The 21,348-nt window shown below is 41.0% G+C and overlaps 1 protein-coding gene across 8 annotated transcripts in view; it reads left to right on the top strand.

Annotated features, from left to right (window-relative positions):
* ANGPT1 (angiopoietin 1) overlaps window positions 1-21,348 on the top strand; it is a 274,023-nt gene that overhangs the window by 164,271 nt on the left and 88,404 nt on the right. For 6 of the 8 annotated variants that reach the window (XM_025202019.1, XM_006021942.3, XM_025202021.1 and 3 more), the window contains 2 exons: window positions 12,181-12,308; window positions 16,964-17,065. In XM_025202019.1, coding sequence (XP_025057804.1) covers window positions 12,181-12,308; window positions 16,964-17,065 — 230 coding nt within the window. Of the gene's footprint in view, window positions 1-12,180; window positions 12,309-16,963; window positions 17,066-20,924; window positions 21,029-21,348 lie in introns of all 8 variants that reach the window. The other 2 variants (XR_003093647.1, XR_003093648.1) reach the window with 1 other exon arrangement.

Genomic DNA, 21,348 nt, shown 5'->3' with positions numbered 1-21,348 from the left:
CCCTACACAGTAAGTACATCTACATGTTGCCATATGGCAACGTTGCTACAGAGGTACTAAAGCACAGTGCAGTATAGGTGGGTACTGCGCTGTGTGCATGGTGCATAGTTAGATTTCACCACTGTGTTGCTGTGGCAGCACGCTATATCAAGGGAGTGCACTACTATGGTGATGTAGCTGCCGATCACATGTAGACCCACATGATCGCTATGTCACTGTAGCATGCCATACGGCAATTTAGCACATTGCTATGTTGCCATAAAACAACAGGTAGACGTGCCCAGAAGTGACCAAATTTGGTTGCTTCTGAGCATACACAAATGTCTAAGAATAGGAACGTAGTGAGCTTATCAGTCCAAAATGGAAGTAGCAGCTATTAAATAGGACTTTTGTATGAGGGTCAAACTGGATTTCACTTTTGAATGTCAGCACCTGAATTGTATACAAGTCCTGCTTAAGCATCACTAAGACTAAAAAGGGCACAGACAGAAGTGACAATTTTCTCCCAATCTGACAACAGAAAGCAGTTTATAACTATGACCAAACAGGAGCACACAGCTCCAGACAGCTTAAAAAATGACCAACCAGGTGAAAATCTGAATCCTCATTACATGAGGGGTCAGATGAAAACATTTCAAAACAGTGAGTCTTCTGTAACTTCTGACTATGCTGCCTGCCAGCCTCAAGCTGTTTTCAGAATGAGAGGGAGGAAAAGGAGAAGGAGTTCAGTCTGGGGGGTTTTCAGCCCCTGCTGGAGGGTGAGGTGGGTGTATTGGGACCCCCCTGATGTGGGAGTGGTCCAATTTACCCACCCACCTCCAGAGCTGGCTGAAGAACCCCTGGAACAAGCTCCCTCTGCTCTCTTTCCCCCTCCCATTCTGAAACAGGGACAAGCTGGGACAAAATGAGGGGCCATAGCTAGGGAAAACCAGCTGCAGGTTTCCAGCCAGCACCTAGATTCTCCTCCCCGCTGGAGCCAGCAGTGAACTTCTGCTTGGTCTGGAGGACCCTTGTAACTCAGAACACTTCCTGCAAAGTGCTCTCAGTAGCAGCAGGGAGCTGCACTTCTGTCTGCACCCACAATAGATTGTGCTGATGTGCTTACTCATCCATTAACTTTATAAATTTCTATCATTTTAGTAAGTAGGCAACTGATTAGCTTTTTTACATAATATCTTTTAGTTAGCGTTTACTTTCTGTTTTCTTATTTACAGTAGCACATATGAGATTTATTTGTGAAACAGCACCCTACTTGTTAGCCATTAATAAACACAGAACAAAATGACATTCCTTGCCCCAGGAGCTTGGTGTCTAAATACATACAGCAAAAGACATGGGTGTTAACAAACATCTCTCCTTTTTAATGGTCTTGATAGTCCATTAATCAAGCTAAGGGAATTTTGTCTTTTATCTGCTCCTCATTTCTCTCCTCCTATTTTAGAGCCCTACAACATTTTAGCTCTTTTCAAAATCACAGACCCACCCATAGAGATTCATCTTTGGCAGCAGATATGGTTCCAGCTTTAGTTAAGCAAGAAAGGCAGGATGAGTTAGTTGAAGATCAAGCTCTGTCCCTGCTCTATTCAGGTATAACTCCAGGGGGGGTGGGGAATCTTCATTCTGCCTTTCAAAAACAGGGTGTGTGTTATATTTTAGGGCATGTTGCTTGCAATAAAATACAGTAGTATTTTATCAGTTCCGCATATCTGAGACATTTTTAATGTGAGGGTTCATGTCAGTTGGAATGACCACAGGATTTAGCACCCCTGTCTGTGCTCTGTACATCTGTAGTACAGTGTGTATTGTAACAAGGTTTGGCAAAGGTAGGGCATATCTGAACCAGCCACTTGACTGGTCAGCTGGAGCCTTGTGAGAAAAATAAATTCTTGGCCAGCTATTCTGTAACAATTTTATTTGTATGATGAAAGATGTAGTTACACATCTTATACTCTGATACATAAAGTATGGGACATGTTCCTGTCCTTTCGTGCTCTACTACAAAATGTCCTTGTGGCTTCTGTTACAAATAAAAAGAGATTTGAAGACAAGGCTCTTAGAGTTTGGAAAGCACAAGAACTAGGGAGAGACATTTCTACCCACAGACTTCGGAGACCAGGGGGAGGGGGATGGGGGGAGAGCAAGAGAGAGAGAGAGAGAAACTTGTATATATATTTCCTGATCACAAATGGGGTACACGTTTTTCTTCTTTTGACTTGCCCTTCTGCTATATCAGTAAGGTCATTCTAATTAAACAAAGTTGAAAGCATCTTTTGATAAAGATTAATTACTGAATATTAAAAGGACGTTAGGAGTAAGCATGCAGAAAATTATTAACCTATGAAAATTCAATGATTCATTGTAGTATTACAGTACTTTTCTGTTCAACTAATGCATCATTATACAAAATCTATTACGGCTTCTTTTCATTTCCTGTCATTTACTAGCAATATCATTTTTAGGACATAATAAGGCCTCTGGGAGCAGCTCATGTAGTCTCTACCCATTTCACAAATACGACAGTTGAGATATCTTGGACTATACCGACTGCATTCATTCAGTCAATATAATCACCTGCCATTGTCGGTGAGCATTATTAAATATCAGGTGAAGTTTCAGGTTAATACAACAACATCTGACAGAGATATGAGAAGCAACGAGGCATGCAATTTCATTTTCTTAAACCCTAATGAAATATGTCAGTAAAAGTTGAAATACAATAGTTTTGATAAAACTATTTTACCAATAGGAATTTAATTCTTATCAGAATAGAAATGTGAAATGTTATGTGTAATATTTGTTGTTCACGGTACCAGATCTTAATTTTCAAAATAAATATGTTAGTTCGTTTATGGGTCAAGGTAGACTATTGCCACCAGTCTTCATTTAAAATGGTTTAAATGGTAATAAGCTACTATGCTATTTTATATACACATGTAGCTGTAACAGTAGTTCTCTGTATTCCAAACACCACTCAAAATGAAGCCATACAGGCAAAGGAATCTTTGTTTTTTGTTTTTATTTAAATTGTATTTATTATTATTTTGGTGAATAATCAAATGGCAGAAGGATCAGAAACTGCTGAGAAAGAAGAAAGCACCAGAGACAAGCAAAAATACTTTTAGTGCTGAGAACACTAAAAGAAAAAAGAGGTCTGGAGATGAGTTCTGACTGGAAATGGGTTGGAACAGTGAAAAAAGAAACTAATTTTTCTTGATTGATTTTTCCTGTGTTGAGGAAAATGAAAGTTCTTTGCAGGGGTGGATCCAGGATTTTGTAATGGGGGCGGGAGAAGGTGCATCACTGCAGGGGTGGCTGCAGAAAGAGATCCAGATCTGGCAAGGTGCGGGGGTAGTTGCAGGAGAAACTGAACTCCCTGCTCCCAGCCTCTTCCCCCTGCTTCCTACTGCCTGGACAGGCAAGCTCCCCCTGCTCCTGACACCCTGTCTCAGTCTCAAGGAAGGTAAGCATTCTCACTGTCCCACCACCCCTACCCCCCTGCCCCTTCCTCTCTGGGCTCAGAGGCACATCCTCTCTGGGCTGTGTGGGGACTAAATTAACTGGGGACTGTGACAGCAGCACCAGTGGCTAGGGGCATGTTCTTCCTCCTTGCATCTGCTCCCACCTGGGGGGAGCAGGCAAGTAAAGGGGAACATGCCTGCCCACTATGGCCACTGTCACAATCCCACAGTAAGCACAGCCCTGTGTGACCCAGTTGGTGTACACAGGTGCTCCTTTCCGCTCCCCTGCACCAGTGGCAGCAGGGGAGATGGGAAGGGGAGGAGAGGAGAGGAAAGGAGAGGAAAGGAGACATTTTGAGTATGGAGGGGAAGCGGGTAAGGAAATGCTTACCTTCTTTGACACACAAATCCCTGGCTGCTGCTTCTGCAACATGGTCAGAAAGGTGGGGTGCAGGCTTGCCACTGTACCCGCTCCAGATCCACCACTGGTTCTTTGTACACTATTTTTACAATAAGAAATATTGCTTCAGAAACACCTGGCCCCATCATCACTCTCTCTATCAAGCAGAAACAAAACACAGGGCACCAGGGGTTTTTTCAGAGGGAAAAATTGTGTACTTGGAAGTTGTCAACAGAAATGATCTTCAGCAGTGTCTTCAGGAGCTAAAATGTCAGCTCTAGAGGGAAATCTAAGTGTTTCAAATTACGGCTTGTCAGGATGAGCAATTGGGCTACCCAGAGAATGGGGGTAAGATAAAGTATTTACATCATCCTTTAAAACATAGAGGCTCAGTGGTGGAAGTCAGACTGTCACATCTAATGCAGAAGGCCACTAGCTCTGAGACGAATTCTCCCTGGAAGACTGACTTGGTTCAGTTCACCACCACAGCTCTACAGAATGACTGGGAAAATGGAAGGGGGGCTGGGATAGGGGGTAGGGAGACCCCAGAAGTAGTTTGGTTGTAGAAGCTGCAGAATGTAGCCTCAGAAACAGACCTAGTATGAGCCCTGATTGTAGCCAGCCACTAATTTGAGCAAGTCTGGGCATAGCTCACCACTAGTACAAGAGAGAAAGAGGAACATAGACATTGATAACAATTTGGATTATGGAGATACACTGGCAAGAAATCAATTTATAGACACTCATGTGTATTTGGATTTTTGAATCAAGATCAGCAAAAGGAAGGTAAAAATACTCTGAGAAACAGTGACATTCACCATGGAACATGACTCTTTCTACAAGAAACAGCAGTACAATTACTGAGGAAAATGAAAGTGATTGGCATGAGCCCTGCCAAGTATTGCTTTTTATCAAATAGGAATGAGTCACAACAATTTTGGACAATAAGAAGGATTGATAAAGGTGATTTTTAGAACAAGAGGAAATGTGAATGAAACAAGAATTAAGAGAAGCAATCCAGTTAAATACTGATACTGTAAAAGTATGCCCGGGACAGAGCATCATAAACGCTTGGTAAAATCCTTTTCCAGGATGAGAAAATAGGGAAACACCAGCTGAAGGACAAAGCTTGAAGCTACAAGGATTTGAGCTACAAGGTCTGAGGGCAGTTAAGCAACCATAATAGAAGTCTGGTTACTGTGTGTGTAAATCTGTAACATTCATGGGAATAGTGGACTGTGGCACAAACATACTAGTAATCAGACCAAACATGCCAAAAAAGACTAGATCAAAAACCAAGCCACCTATTGTATCTCAGATGGAAACAGAGAGTGGGATATGTGTATCCACCCAAAACTGGAAAAAACAGGTGTGAAAGGTGGGCCTCTGGAATCCAGCAAGAGGTCTGGATAGTCAGGATATTGGAAGTGCTGCTAGTTGGCACGGCTTTTATTATAACTAACAGCTTGATGCTACATGCCAGAAAAGATGTCCTACATACTGAATCTATGGAAAATCCTTGTAAAGATGTGGCTTATGTAGAGCAGATGATTTGTAGACATTTGGTTTACAGTGAATACATTGTCTTTTTTCCAGTGCCGGAAACCATAAAAGGAGCTACATATAATGTGGTAAATTTCCAGCAAAGTAAAAATATAGAGTTGTTGACACCTATTGTGAGACCTACAATTCTGAGAAAAACTTAGGGCCTTATTGCACATTAATTAAGACAGATCCTGGAGCTCTGGTCTACACATTAACAACTGAAACTAGTTTTAAGCACACTGTAGGTAATTTAAAGTTGTGCCAATCCAGGGCTGGTTTATTTCTGGTCTGAGTTACCCAGCTTGCATTCCATTAATGTGTAACCACTCCAGAGAGATGAGCTGCCCAAGTTGCAATTCTCTAGTTCTCCCCCACCACCACCACGCTGTCTCCTGTTCTTTATGGAAAAACTTTGTATCCCCTGATCTCTACTGACTAGAGGGCAATTCTGGTACCAAGCCAATTCCCCACCTCCCCCATGCAAACAGCCTGCAGAGCCCATGCCATCTAGCCAGGTCATGGGGCACAAACAGGCCCAGAAATAGAGTCTAGGAGGAGTGTAGAGGAAGAAGGTCAGGTCCCCCATGAACTGGGGCTTCCTTCCTAAGACAAGGGCAGCTACTGTCCAAAAACACCTTTCCTCACCACCTCCCAGCCAACCTGGGCAGAAATCCCCACACCCCAATCCCAAACCCAATTTATTAAAACATAGATTCATACAGTCATAGATTGTTAGGGACTGGAAGGGACTTTGTAGATCCTTGGGTTTAGTCCTCCTGCATTAGACACGAAAAGACAACTGGGGTCAAGTGACCCCAGCGAAGTGACTGTCCAGTCTCCTTTTGAACATTTCCAGGGTAGGTGACTGCACCACCACTAGAGGCAGTTTATTTCACAGTCTGGACACTGACTGGGAAGGACTTTTTCCTGGAATTGAACCTGAAACAGCCTTCCAGGAGTTTGTATCCTTTGCTCCTGGCCGTCCCCAGTGGTGCCATAGTAAACAGCTGTTCACTGAGTTCTTGATGTACTCCCCTGATGTAGCAGTAAGCCGCAACCAAGTCCCTTCTCAGCTTTCTCTTCTGTAGGCTGAAGAGGCCAAATTCCTGCAGCCTCTCCTTGTATGGCTTGCCTTGCAAGTCCCTGATCATATGAGTGGCTCTTCTCTGGACCCTCTCAAGTTTTTCTACGTCCTTGTTGAAGTGTAGTGCTCAGAACTGGATGCAGTACTCCAGCTGTGGTCTCACCAGTGCCACTTCCTTAGTTTTGCATGAGATGCAACAGTTAATGCATGCCAGCGTATTGTTTGTCCTGCTGGCCACAGCATCGCACTGCAGACTTGTGTTCATGCGATGGTTGATCACTACCCATAGGTCCTTTTTGGCCGTGATGCAAGTCAAATTGTCGCCATGGAGCCTGTAGGTATACTGGGGATTGTTTACTCCCAGATGGAGCACCTTACACTTCTGAGTGTTGAACTTCATCTGGTTCCGGTCTGCCCAACTCCCCCAGTATCCTGGCATGCTCTCTGGATGGGGCGGGGCTCTCTGCTTCACAGAAGAGCTGGCCTCTCCCCTCTTCTCTTTAGCCAGAGTTCCAGCAGAGACTGCAGGCACAGCAGGGTCTGCCTGGCTTCCCCCTGCCCTACCCCTGCCCCTCACTGCTTGCTGCTCAAGCAGGAATACTCACTTTCTCCCTCCCATCTCCCACAGCATGGACCCCAACCCCATTGACCCTAGGCATGTGGTATGCTAGCTAATGCCGAGAGGTGTCTGTATGTGTTCAATTTTACTGGGGCAGGCAGACAGAATAGTGAACGCTTAGTGCATTTTGGAGCTAATCAGCAGGTCAGCTAGTAAGCTGTTTAAGCAGAGTCTTAACTAATGGAGAGAGGCTATTGTTTTGCTGATGGGGTGATAAATACTGTTATCAGCTCCCTGCTGGCTTGCTTGCCTCTCACTTTGCTGCAGACAGTATGAAGAAGCAGAGAGGGAGACTGAAAAGCTCCATATCATCAACAGATGCATGCACTTCACTCACCCCCCCCACACCCCTTTGCCTCAGAGTGCAAGCAGGGGGCTGGGAGCTGGCAGTACTCCTGCCTCTTGAGCAGCGAGTGGGGAAAAGCCTGGGATAGTGCAGGCAGACCTCCCTAATCAGAGGTCCTGCCAAGTCCTGGCCATGACCTCCCCCCATCCCCCCACCCCCTCAAGGGACTGTGCAAGGGAGGGGAGGGCTGCTCTAGTGCCCCCCAGCTTCTAGCCTGAGCCACTGCAGGCATTTGCCTGAATTTCCTCAGTCTAGAGAGAATGTCTATCCAATTACAAACCAGTTCAGCCTAGCCAGGTTAGACTAACCTGCAAAGATTGAGTCAGTTCAGGCTCAGGCTTTTTGAATGTCTGCCCTAGCCCTAGTGGCAAGTAACAGTGTGCAGGTGGGGGACAGTCAGAGAAGGTTTTTAGCTTTAAGGTGTGACAGCTCCAAGCTTGAGCTACCACTAACACTGATCAATATTTGAATACCTCAATGTTCAACATATAACAAGGGCCTTAACTGCTAATGTGGTTTCAAGATGAGAGAAGATTATGGTTCACTTATTGACTAGTTCTGTTAGGCAGCAGAATTAAATATATTCTATTAAATCATTTAAAATATTTTTCTATTAAAAATAGAATTATAGGGCATTTATACAGGTGCTCCAGGAGTGGGGGGGAGGGGCATTTTAATTAGAGAGGCTCCAAAAGCTGCTCTGATTAAAGTGCCCAGAGCATCCCATGTATCAGTGTCCCCATGCTTCAAAATGGCTGTGGGAGCACTTCATCTAAAACTCATTGAAACAAATAGTAGGAAATAGAAAAAGTCATGCTAGGTCATTAAATAATCACTGAATCAGAAAAACAGACTTGAGTGCTGACTGAAAGAGTTTTGAAAGTCTGAGGAAGGAGATGAACTCCTCTTGTATAATTCTCACTATGTCCAGGAAAAAGGGACTTTGTACATTCTTTGTAAATAGACAGAATTGCCTCAAATATATCTGTCTGTATCACCAGTCTCCTCTTTTACCAGAACAAAACTACAGGGCCCCAAATGTTGGCTAACCATTCAGGTCAAAAAGGGGTAACATTGCTTGCTTGACACAGCCTTTTGTCCTCATTCTCATCTAAATAATATATTGGTATGATTGTTCATTTAAAAAAAGCAAAGCTAACATTAGAAATTGCTTAAATCAATTAAGATCTTTTTTAAGTTGTCAAAAGAAGGTTAATGGCTGCATGTTTTGTCTTGGAACTAACCAGTTCCTTTGGGTCCTATTTGGTTTTCTCTAATTATTTACACATTTACCATATGTCAGCCAATGTATCATTCACAAACTTCACCTGATGGATAAATCCTGTGCAATGTTCAGCAAAAAATAGCTAGTCAGGAGCTGGCATATGTGGAAGTAGTTTAAAAACATCATGGGATTCACATTGGGAAAAAAAGAAAACAAAAGAAAAGAAAAAAGAAAAGAAAATTGGTAAGAATTCCTGATAATTTTACTCTAACAAAACTTCACCAAGAAAGTTAATAGGGCATACATTTCTGATATACTAGTCCTTTTTCTTTTCCTCTTTGCATTTCAATGAGGAAGTAGTTTGGTGTTAGTGGAGCAATAAGTGTAACCTCGGAATGCATAATCAGGTCTCCAGTATTAAGGATTTCATCATCCAATATTTATAACAGCAATAGCAAAAAGATCTTTTATACTTTTAAGACAGTACCTTACGGCTAGAAACAGAAGTTACACATAAACCGGTTTAAGTAATCAAAAACTAGTTTAAATCTGTAGCAGAACACAAGTTTTGTGCACATAAACCAGTTTCAAAATGGACGAAATTGTTTTAAGATAAACCTGGTTGAATGTAGTATCAGGTTTAACTAATTTGGCTTAAACTGGTTTATGAAACTTCTGTCCTAGACCCCTTCCTGGTTCACATTAAATCAGAGTCCCCCAGCATCCTTTCCGGCCCTGGGCTGGCCTGTGATAACTGCTCCAGCAGTTGTGGAGCATGGGGAGGCAGGGACTGCCCATCCCCCAGGCAAACCCCAGCTGGGGCCTGATGTCAGGAAAGTGGGTTAAATTTCCCTTCTCCCAAGTACAGAGCTACCCTGCCCTGCTAAAAACTTACTGCTGGCTGCAAGTGTGACTACAATTCCCAGAGGCACCGGGAAGCAGGAAAAGGAAGTGATGAGCTAACCTGCAGAGTCCTTTTTCTATAATTCTGGACTGCAAATACCAGAGACCTTGGGGGCACCAGGAAGAGGAAGCAAACATACAGCCCATGCTGGCTCCATGACAGAGAGCTTTGTTCTAGCATCCCCCAGCTTCCGGCCTGAGCCACTACAGGCATGCGGCTGTATTTCCTGAATCAAAAGTGAATGTCTGTCCAGTTGTTTCTCAGTTTAATCTCTGCAGTTTAAACTAATCTGCAAAGGCTGAATCTATTCAGCCTTGGGCTTTTGACTGTCTATACTTAGCCTAGGTGACAGATGGAGGAGCCTTCTTGCCTCAGTGGAAGGTGCAAGAGGCATCAGGCTCCTCTGAATGCTAGGACATACAGCAGATATGCTGCCCTTGGAGGGTACAGTTCCTCTCTCATCTTGGGTAACTGCTGACTAAAGGAGAAAGTGGGAGAAAATGGAGGATACAGAAACAGCACTGCCACTTCCCCATTTGCTTTCCAGAGGCCTGAGTGATACCAGTTTTGTGAAGCTCTTCATTCCTTGAACACAGGGAATAAAACTGCATCCAGCCATTATGTTTTGACAACCAGGTATAGTACCCCATGCTCCTTACCCTAGCATAATTAAATTAGTCAAATGCATTATATGAGTAAACCAGGTTTCGGTGTATTGTAATAGTATCTGCTATTCAAAATGGCATATTTAGATCAGGCTAGATAAAAGTAGAGGAAGACAATACTGGTGCCTCACAAATAAGTCTGTATAATACTAATCTAAGTAAGTGAACCAAATTCTGATCTCAGTTACAGTAGTGCATATCTAGATCCATTTCATGGTATGCTGCAGTGGGGGGGCATGGCACATGTTACAGTTATGGTGTGATTAATATATTAATCAAACCATGAATAGTAAGTAAATGTTCAGCTGATTTATGGCACCATAAAATCAAACATCTTTGTGGCTTGTAGGTATGGCACCATAAATTGAACAGCTGTTGCTGATGATCAGATGATTCTCAGCTTTGGCATGGGAATGACAGTTGGAATCAGGACCAGGGCAGCCCTGGCCCAATGCTGAAAATCAACTGCCTAGAAAGCAGGTTGCAAGGTTCCCTGGAAGGGAGAGCAGAGGGGCTCCAGCCACTGGGAACGTGGCAACCTCCCAAGCCCAGCATACTTTCCTGCCTTTCTTTGCAGCACCCTTTAAAATGCCAGGTTGCATTTTTAAATGTGGGTTGTGGGGAGCTAGGCAAAACTCATACTTTTCAGATGTCCTGAGACACAGGGAACCCAAATTGGGGGAGAGGCTCCAAAGTCACAGGGTCCTGTTGCTTCTGGACTTCTAAAAGCCATGCATGCAGCTGGACTGTCCTGGGGCTAACCTCACAATCCACTGATTGTCAGACCTGCTCTTGGCAGCCCCTTCTTTCAAACTTTTGGGGCCAGATTGAAGAATCAGTTGATCACTGGCCTCAGCCCTGGGTCTGGAACCTGTTCTGGGAATTGGGGGAAGCACTGGGTCTGAGACCATGCTGACCCCACCATGATCAGCCTGGTATAGCAGATGGCATGTTTGAGATGGGTCATAAAATTCCTCCAATCTGAATCACATTGTTGTTTTAACATCAGCCAGGGGCCTGTGTGTATATGGTGGTATATAAGATGATCTCTGCTTGTACTTTATGGACATGCATTTAAATGCAGGAATTTTAGTGATGAAATATTGATGATTCTGCCTCAGCAAGACTGTGCACTAGTTTTTAGGTAAGAAAGCCTCAGTTCACTGACAGAAGCAATGTTATTGGATAAGTTTGGGGTAAGAAGGATGAACTTTATTTAAAGCACACTAAAGCCAATGAGAAACTTTCCTTTGACTTGCAGGTTTTGGCTCAAGCCCCAGGTAATTATTCATGTTGGAATGTACCCACTGATGCTAACACCCTCTGCTTATAAAAAATACTGTGGAATCTTTAATGAGCAAAAATTGCCAAGGGCTCAGTTTTGTCTCATCTGAAAAATGGCACCTGCAAGAATGCATTGTTCCTTTATGTCCCACTGAGGGCCTAAATCAGTGCCAATTCCAAGGGAAGTGTGTCACCTCCTGAGTTGCTAACACCACTTTTATTTCCTAAGTATGGCCAAGCTTCCAAGCAGTTTCTTTTCCAGCTGCAGTTCACATCAAAGAATTTGTGTGTGGGAACCAGTTGTTTTTATTGATGTTTATGGAAGAAAATAACACATATATACTACGTAAATTAATTCAAAGGAAAATAATCTATTTTTGTCTTAATATTCAAATTATAGAATAACAACAAATCACAGCTGCTTTGCCTCTGAACCCTATCATAGATAACCAAGTATTATTCCCATGTCAAAGGCGTTATACTTAAGCGTAAGCGCTAATACTCAGAAATTATTATATATAAACAAAAGAAGAAATACTTAAGTGATATTATAATGTAGGAAAATGTTCAATCAAAAATAGAGCCTCTTTGGTAAAGTGTTTCCTGAGGTTGCTACTGTAACCTGCGTTCTCATATTTTCTGTTTTGCAGTTTTACTAAAGAATGCAAAAAGTGAGGAAGACAAGTCATTCAGAGACTGTGCAGATGTGTACCAAGCTGGTTTTAACAAAAGTGGGGTCTACACTATTTATATTAATAATATATCAGAGCCTAAAAAGGTAAAACCAATATTTGTGCTTGTTTTGTTTGTTGAAGTAGACATTGCTAAATCCCAGTATACACATTCAAGAGATGATTTGCCTCCTTCCCTTCTGTAACTGCCTGAACTCCATAGTTGAGTCAGACACCTACACAATAGCTATTCTTCCAGAAATACGTGTGTGGGAGGAACAAGGAAAGGAATGCTGAATTTCGTAATGGGAAAACCAATGAGTACTAGATAGGAGAGGAGTTGGTGGTAAAGAGAAAGGGACATTGGGATGAATCACATCCTAGGTGGAGATTTGTAAGAAGGTAGAGTCATATGGGTTTCTTCTCAGGATGGTGAGAAGCACATGTTGGGCTCTGGAGAAAAAGGATGGTGAGCTAGAAAAGATACACATTTGTGATAGTAGAACACAGGTTTCTCTTCCCCAACTAAAATATACAAGTAAATGAAATAAAGTTCTTTTTAGATAAAAATAAAGAGTTACTGGGTGCACCTCTTATGGCACACTATTGCCATCAGACTCTGATAACTGTTACCGCTTGAATATCAACCCAGTTTGAGGTTAGAATTACATATCAAGTTTATGTGAGGCCTATCTAAAATGAAATTTGTTTTGATAATGGTATCGTTTGACTGTAAATGTGACTCATAACATTTTCTTTAATGAATGATCCACTAGTCTAAAAATGAACAATCTCTAATTAATCACTGATAACAGGTTCCATTTCATTCCAGAAATATTCTTCAGGGTAAGAATAGGGAGCAGCATAAACCAGCACTAAAGGAAGGACATTGTGAATAAAGTTTAATGCAGTGATGCCTGAATAGTCAATGCACAAGATAATTGAGATGTTTAAAATGTAATATGAAGGATCTTCTTAGCCTGAGTAGATATGGGGGAAGCTGTTAAAACTATAATTGTGAAATATTTTAAAACAATCTAGATTCAATTCACACTGCCTCTGCAAATTCGCAGGCGGTTGTATTAGTTGTATTCAAGTTCATAAATTGACTGTTGAGGCTGCGATCAGTGAGCTATTTAAATATCTGTCAACTCTCTACTGGTGCACTTTTGGGTCTGTTTGTCTTGATCTTAGTTCATTCAGTTACATCAGATGGAGAAATCACATTTTAGAAATCCATGTTGTAGCCCTGTTTAGTCCATTAATGGATCAGCTATACAGTCAATGGGGTCAGCTTGATTCATTTGTTACAATTGCAGAAAATTGCTCAGAGAGGTTGTACTTTAGTTTGCTTCCCATAGCAGCAAGAAAGTGTGTGTGTGTGCGTGCGTGTACGTGTGTGTGTGTGTGCATGTATGGTGGGGGGGAGGATGTCTGCTTATTGCACACCACAGGAATTTCCCTGCGGGGGAACACCTGGGATGCAGTTGTAGATGCATGCTTCAGAAATCCCTGGCAGGAGGGGATTCCCATGGTGTGAATGTCTCACTGCCATACCCCAAGTTGGAGGATGGTACACAGGTCTGTTGTCCAATAGGATTTGACCTCTGAAGCCCCTAGAAAATCAGGGTCCTGACTCCGTGGGAAACAGGCCCAGAAATGTCTATAGATGCCAATGAAATGGATCAGGTGTGTGGGGACATATACCAGCACAGCCGATCCTCCTCCAAAGCGGTCAGGTTATAACCTTATTGTCGTAATGGGTCTTGATTTGGGGACCAAATGGTTGAGCAGACTGTTACTTTGTCAAGTTCTCACAAATCCTGAGTGGGAATCATCTAATTATTATGATTCTGTAGTTTAGTTCACATATTAATTGCAGGTTATACTTGCATCGTTTTTTTCCTGGGCTACTTTCTAGAATCTTTTCCTTGACATTGAATTTAAGTCTCATTTGCTCAGATTTACCCTAGCATCGCCATGAGTTAATTATTCTGCCTTTTTGGTGTTCACATACTTCAAATATTAGATTAGAAGTCTTGTTCATACCCATCACATGTTTGATATTTTATATTCACATTTGGGAAGCTCTATTTACTTAAACTTTCTTCATAGATATGTAGATAGCTATAAGATACTGAGATAATCGATGGGCATACAGAATTCTAAGGTTTTATTTTGAGATATGTATAAAATTATACATTTAAGCTGCTTGAATTCAAATAATTAGAGGTATTAATGAAAGCGATCAATTAAAGATTCAATATCCATCTGAATCTGTGAAAAAGCTCTTATTGATTTTAGTGGCCATTGTATTTGAGGTTGTCATTTTAAATGACATACAGGTCTCCCTGACTCACTGTAAATACATGCATCATTTTGACTCAATAGAGCTGGTACATATTCCTTCTTTTTATTTTAAAAGGACTGTTGATCTCCAAATGGCTGTTATAAATATTTTAACCCAGTTCACAATTTTAAAATATATAAACCTAAATACCTATAGTTAATCCAAAATATGTAATAATTAATAGCTTGTCTTTTCATCCATGCACCTTAATGAGGACAAATGCTCAGTGGATACTTTTAATCTGAGTCTATAGAAAAACAACTATTCTTATAATCTATGCATTCATAAAAATAGTTATTCAAATTTCTTCTTTTTTTTTTTTTTATTCAGCCTTAAACCTGAAAACATGCTAAAATTGTTTAATAGCTGAATGCCTTGACCCTGCCTGGGACAGGAGCCAGTTCAGGACATTTTCTGGCTCGAAAAATGTCTTGCCTCCTTGTTGGCAAAGCCAACATTTATAATCAGCTTGGTGCTCCTGCTAATGCGGCAGGTGTTTGCATCCACCACCCGGGCAAGTGCCAGACCACACAGTAGCAGCTAGTGAATAATTTAGTGCTGTAAATCCTTCTGTCACTGTGCAATACCTCATTTATAATTTGCTGTATCATTCAAACAGACCATCAAACATTTTTTTCAGGGCATTTATAATTTTATAGTTATCCTATGGAAATGTTACATTATTTGTCTTTTGGTAAATTTAAATATTAGCACTCTTGACATGAGATAAGGTTTAATGCATTAAAAATGAAAACTAGATTAGTTAGAGCTTGAGGTGAATTTCAAATAAGGCACATCCATCACATAGAAATGCTCATTGTAAATCAAAATATGAGGAAATTAAGGCCGCTAAAATATGTTTTGATTCATGGTATCCTTACAGAAGGAGACATTGAACCAATATCTTTGTGTAGTGAATTGTGAGGGTTTTGCGGTTACTCTTAAATCAGGTTCATATGTTTGCAACGTCCAGCATTTTTCTTTATGTACAGAGTAACCTCTTCTGTGCGTACCTGGAGTAAATTCAAATGGTGCGGCAACTACATGTCTTAGAGTGTAAGAGCATGGAATTGATTTGCCTGGGGATGAAATATTCTTCTTTGGTTGACTGATATAGAAATTTTTATTTAAAGGAACTGGGCATTGACTTTAGTTGGCAGAGCAACATCAGGCTTTAAATTACTGGCCAATACTGTGTGGGCTGACATTTTCTGTGCTGGTAAATGTGAATGTCAAGTGCTGAGCAGATGGATAGAAACTGTTCAACTCTGCATAAACTGACAGCCTGTCTCATGGGGACATGTAATTTTATTAAAGAGCACAGTCAGATGAAATCTGGAAGAGTCCTAGTGACAGTGTGAGAAGAAACGTGCATCTGAGAATGAAAACCATGGGAAATTTGCTTGAATTAATAGTAAATAACTCAGTTCAGTTATAAAATGAAGGTGCACACAACATAGAAATATTATTGAGCACAATTTTTTCTGTATCCTAAGAAATGTGAGTGGATGCACAATAAATTATGTATTATGTTTTATATTTGTATAATTTATATGCACTAGTTATACACATAAAATTTAAAATCTCCATTAAAATAAAATACCCATTAAAACTATTATGTACATTATTTGGTGGGTATACTTAAAAAGAGAAAATACTATTACAAAATGTGTCAGTAAAAAACTGTATTGACTTCATTTAGAGTTTTACTAGTGGTATGATGATAGGATGTGGTCAATACTGGTCATCCATTTTCCAGGAATGATCCCAGATGGCCCCATCCCTATGTGTCACCACTTTTTCTTTATACACATTGGGGCAGACCCTATTCTATCCATTAGGTATGTAAGCAGAACTATATTCAATCTTTTTCCACTCTGAAAAATGGTTAATGCAAAAGGTGGGTGGGTCTTTATCCTCCTTGTTGTCTTTTGACCATGTCTTAAGGCTTGGTTGACTGTGTGCTATAGAGGTAAATACATAAATGGATTTTCAGGGACTTGAGCAAGGTGGAATAGGTTGACACATTAGTGCCTTAGGTCCACTTAAGCACCTAATAGGTGGAATAGGATCTTGCCTTTATATTCTTAAATGGCAAGTTATTTGCAGCAAAGTTTGTGTCTTACTATATACTAAGGCAGCATTTCCTGGTGTATTGTGGGTATTACAGAATAAAAAAAAAATAATAGCAATATTTTTATTGAAAGAGACTGTCTTATCTTGTCTATATTTCGGCTTTATTGCATCCAAGTTCACTGCAAATATTCCTGGAAGTTCCTTTCTCCCTGTGTGATACTGTGCTATGAGTACTAGGTTATAATTAATAAATTCCTAACAATTTAAGATTATTAAAGAATATTGACCTTTTTAAAGGTAATATAATTCTGAAGCTAATATAATTTATTTTTTTAGGTATTTTGTAATATGGAGGTCTCAGGAGGAGGATGGACAGTTATACAACATAGAGAAGATGGGAGTCTGGATTTCCAAAAAGGATGGAAAGAATACAAAATGGTAAGGTAGAACAGTTTCAACAGAGATTGAAATATAATCACTGGAGCCACTAGACTACATGCAGAACTTGCTATTGTCCTCCATAAACAGTTTTACTTATGGACGGATTTTAATGTGGCACAGGTGCCATGAAAGGCATGGATGGCTTGTGTGTGTGGCATGTGCCAGATCAGGGAGGGGACAGGCAGCACACTGACAGATAGGGCAGGAAGCATAAAGCAAAGCAGCAAATCAGGCAGGGAGCACAGGGAAGAAAGAGCAGCAGGTAAGGCAGGGAGCACAGGGCTGGGAGCAGAAAGCACAGCAGCAAATCAGGTACAGGAAGGGGACTGAAGTAGAACTCAGGACAGCATTAACTCAGGCTTAATTTGTGGCACTCCAGCCAAAAAAGGCTAGCCCCTACTGGATTATATGCTGTGCCCCAAAAAGTTCCAGCAGCTGTCTGAATAAGATGTAATTTTTGTCATTTTTGTAATAATATAGCATGCACTTCATTATGTGCACTCAACACCAAGGAAGATACTAGAGGGTATTATTAAATATTTTCTAACCACCTAGAAGGTAAAAGAGTGAAAGGGAATAGCCAAAGTAAGCTTCTTGGTAGCAAATCATATTTAACCAGCCTAATTTCCTTTGATGATATATTGGGGGCTTTGCAGATGGAGAGATCAGTGAACATGAAATACCTCAACTTTAGCAAGGTTTTCAAAACTCTCCTAAGGCAGTCTCATAAGTCAGCTAAGGAAACATCAGTACAAGCAAGATTAAACTACTGTAAGGTGAGTGCGTAACTGGTTGGATCACCCTGCTCAAAGAGTAGTATTCAATGGCTTTGTGTCTAACTGGGGAGGAGATATTAAGTGAAATTCCCCAGGATACAGTTTACTCTCTTCATTAATGCCTTGGAGGATGTTACTGAGTGTGCACCTGATAAATTTACATATGACACCAAGCTACATGCAGTAGCAGACACTAGGTAATAGGATTCAAAATGACCTTGACAAATTAGAGGGTTTTTTTAATTAATGGATTGAAATTCAATAAGTATAAATATAAAACACTGCACCTAGACAATCAATGGCCTGAATACAAATTGGAAAGGAGAGCAACACAAATTGTTGGAGATCTAGGAAACATGACTTACAAGGAAAGGTCAGAAGAATTAGACTTATGTAGTCTGGAGACAGGAAAATCAAGAAAGAGACTATCAGTTTTCAAATACAAAAAGTAATTTTTCTTTTTTTTTAAAGAGGATGGTGATCATTCTCTATATCCAGAGCTGACAGGAGAAGGAGTCTTTAAATTGTAACAAAAAAATTCGATTGGATATTCAGAAGAACTTTCTAACTGTGAAGGCAGTTAATTTCTCAGTTTACCCAGAGAATAGGTGGGAAGTCCATCAATAAACATTTTAGAATCTAAGTTAAACAATTCCCTGGGGTGGTTTAGACAGGGATATTCTTTCTGCCTTGAAGGGGAAACCAGACTAGATTATCTCCTGAAGTCCCTTATACCCCTTATTTTCTATGCCACAGTTTCTCAACCTGTGGTACATGTACCCCTGGGGGTACTTGAGACACAGGCAGGGGGTACACAGGTACCCCAACACTCTCTCTCTTCTTCTCTTTTCCTCTCAAAACAATGGCAATCATTTGGTGCAATTTAAAAAAAATTAATTCCCTAATAAGAATTTGGTGTTCAACCCACCTTGCTTTGGCCAACATCACCTCTAGCCCAGTTACATACTTGAGTTGTGCACCCCTGGTTTAAAAGGTGGCAAACCTACCCACACCAGATCAGACATCTGTCATATCACAGCCTTATATACACAGCCCTTCTTCCAACATATGACACACATTAGTCTGTAACTATTAAATCCCCTGGGAAATTGAATGTTGGGGTACTTATTAAAATTTTCAGAAGTTAGGGGGTACTTGCTAATTAAAAGGTTGAGAAAAACAGTTCTATGGTACTAGGATTTTGCACTGTAAGGACCATATAGTTTTTCTTATAGAAAAGTTCATAGAAGTGCAATATGCACTAAGAAATGCTTCAGTTTATAGTCTTGAAGTTTCACCGAGCATCAAAATAATAGCATTTATTGCTCTGTGGAGTGAACAATAGTTAAGAGATCTTCTTACTTCATGGCTGTTCTTCTAGAAACAGAGGTCTCTAGGGAAATCCTATGGGGTTGTTACATTTTTACCACTAGAATTGCAGTTCCACCAGGGGAAACCTTATGTGTACAAATGTTCAAAACAGTTTCTACTGGACCAAAAATGGCAGGTCTGGTAGAAACTTCTACCACTTCTCATGAGTTAGAAGTGGGCTCTGTTAGAGTTTCTACCAGAGAAATGAATGCTTGTTCACTTACCACTCTGATAAAAGCCTCTATGCCATCTTCCAGCATCCCAGCGTGCATTGCTCTGCCCCCACCCCACTTCACAGAGACAGTTTGTGGTTCAGTCAGATTCCGCTGCTCCAGCTGAGCACGAAACAAACCCTGCCCTGTGTCAGCTTCAGGGGTGGGAAAGCAGAGTCCCACTCCACTGCCCTGAGGATGTGCAGCTGACAACGCCCCACCCCAGAGCAAGCCTGAGAAAATGACCTGCAGGCACTGGGCCAACCCGCTAGCTTTGGCCTGGCCCAGCAGACATGGGAGCCTGCAAAAGACACTGAGATGAGATGTGTGCAGTGGGGGGGTCCCTCACTGGGTGCCATCAGCAGCGAAGGCTGTCTGCAAAACATCCAGCTGGACCTTGTACCAACTGTACAGTGCTCTACCAGTATAGTTTCCAATGGACCAAACTCAAGTGCTAAACATCCACTGGTTTATTTGAGTGCTGGCATTTAATTCCTTTTACAAAGTATCCAGCTCCTAGTTTTGGTCTTATTTTAATTTCTTTTAGCCATCACTTATTTCTATGAGCAACTGCATCATTTGTTTTCTCTTGTTTCAGCTCAAATCTAGATCACAATTTCTCTCCTGGGAAAAGAGATCTTAGTCCTAGAATCCGTGTTTTCACTGTTTGTCATGAGCAAACAGCCCAAATTTTGAGATGTTATGAGTTGTTCCATTTAAGAGAAAAAATGGTGCTATAATCTAGTATTTCTTTAAGGATCATGCTGTTTATTTACAAAGAAAATGCATAGCTGAACATGTATAGCTGAATATGTACATTTAGCAGAAATCAAACAACTAGAGTCAGGGATGTTGCTCTAGTTTTAAATCCTTTTCCATGAAGCATTTAGCTTCAAAATTCTCTCTCTCATTTTTTCTCAGTGCCCCTTTCCATGCTTTTCTTTTACTATGCCCTTGCCTTTTCTGTCCTTGGTTTCCATTTTTGCTGCTTTTTCTAAATCCGATACACACAGGTTCACCAGTCCCCTAGCTCCTAGCCCTGGAATCCCACAGCCTACAAGGTATATCTCTGGTCCATCTTGCCATGCTTTATTTTCAGTGGGAGCCACTGTTGTTTCAACTATTACTGATCAGAGAGACACTTAACTGCTTCCCTCGTCAGCTTGGAAGAGGGGTGGCTTTTATAGTAATATTAATATTCTAGGTTTTAACTTTTTCAAGTAAGATGCTGGCTGCATGAAAAGCAACTTAATACACAAATTATGTTGAAATTATTCATGTATGCTTTACTGCTCCCATTCTACTCTCACTACCAACCCTTGTAATAGAAAAAAAACCTCAACTGTTTATTTATAGAGCAAATGTTACATAAACCACATGGCTTAGCTAAGGAGACCGAAACCAGTATGCTATACACAATGTAAATACCCATACTATCAAAACACTAATTTTTAAAAGTCCTAGCTACCTTGAATTGACTTTACATCCTCCTTGTAGATTATATGGATAGTTTGGATAGGGATCCTGCCTCAGGGAGGGGTTGAACTAGATGACATCTCAAGGTCCTTTCCAGTTCTACTTCTCTACTGGTGTGTAACTCTGTAAGTACCCAAGCTTTGCAAAACACACATAGCTGTTTAAATTCCTTAACCTTTTTTTTTTCATTAAAAGTAGTAAAATGTCACTGACCCGTTCGACATATTCATTATGGTTTTACATCAGATATTGCTGTGAATAACTGCAGTGGAAAGCAACATTGAGCACATCGACACGAGATGCTATGTCACCATAGCAACGAGCTATGGCAATGTAGCATTGGTGGGCACTAGTCATTATGCCACTCATAGATTCATAGATGTTAGGGTCAGAAGGGACCTCAATAGATCATCAAGTCCGACCCCCTGCATAGGCAGGAAAGAGT

Source organism: Alligator sinensis, unplaced genomic scaffold (genome assembly GCF_000455745.1).
Source record: "Alligator sinensis unplaced genomic scaffold, ASM45574v1 scaffold20_2, whole genome shotgun sequence".
Classification (NCBI taxonomy): domain Eukaryota; kingdom Metazoa; phylum Chordata; order Crocodylia; family Alligatoridae; genus Alligator; species Alligator sinensis.
The sequence above is the reverse complement of the archived record's forward strand: the minus strand, read 5'-3'. Positions and strand labels throughout refer to the sequence as shown.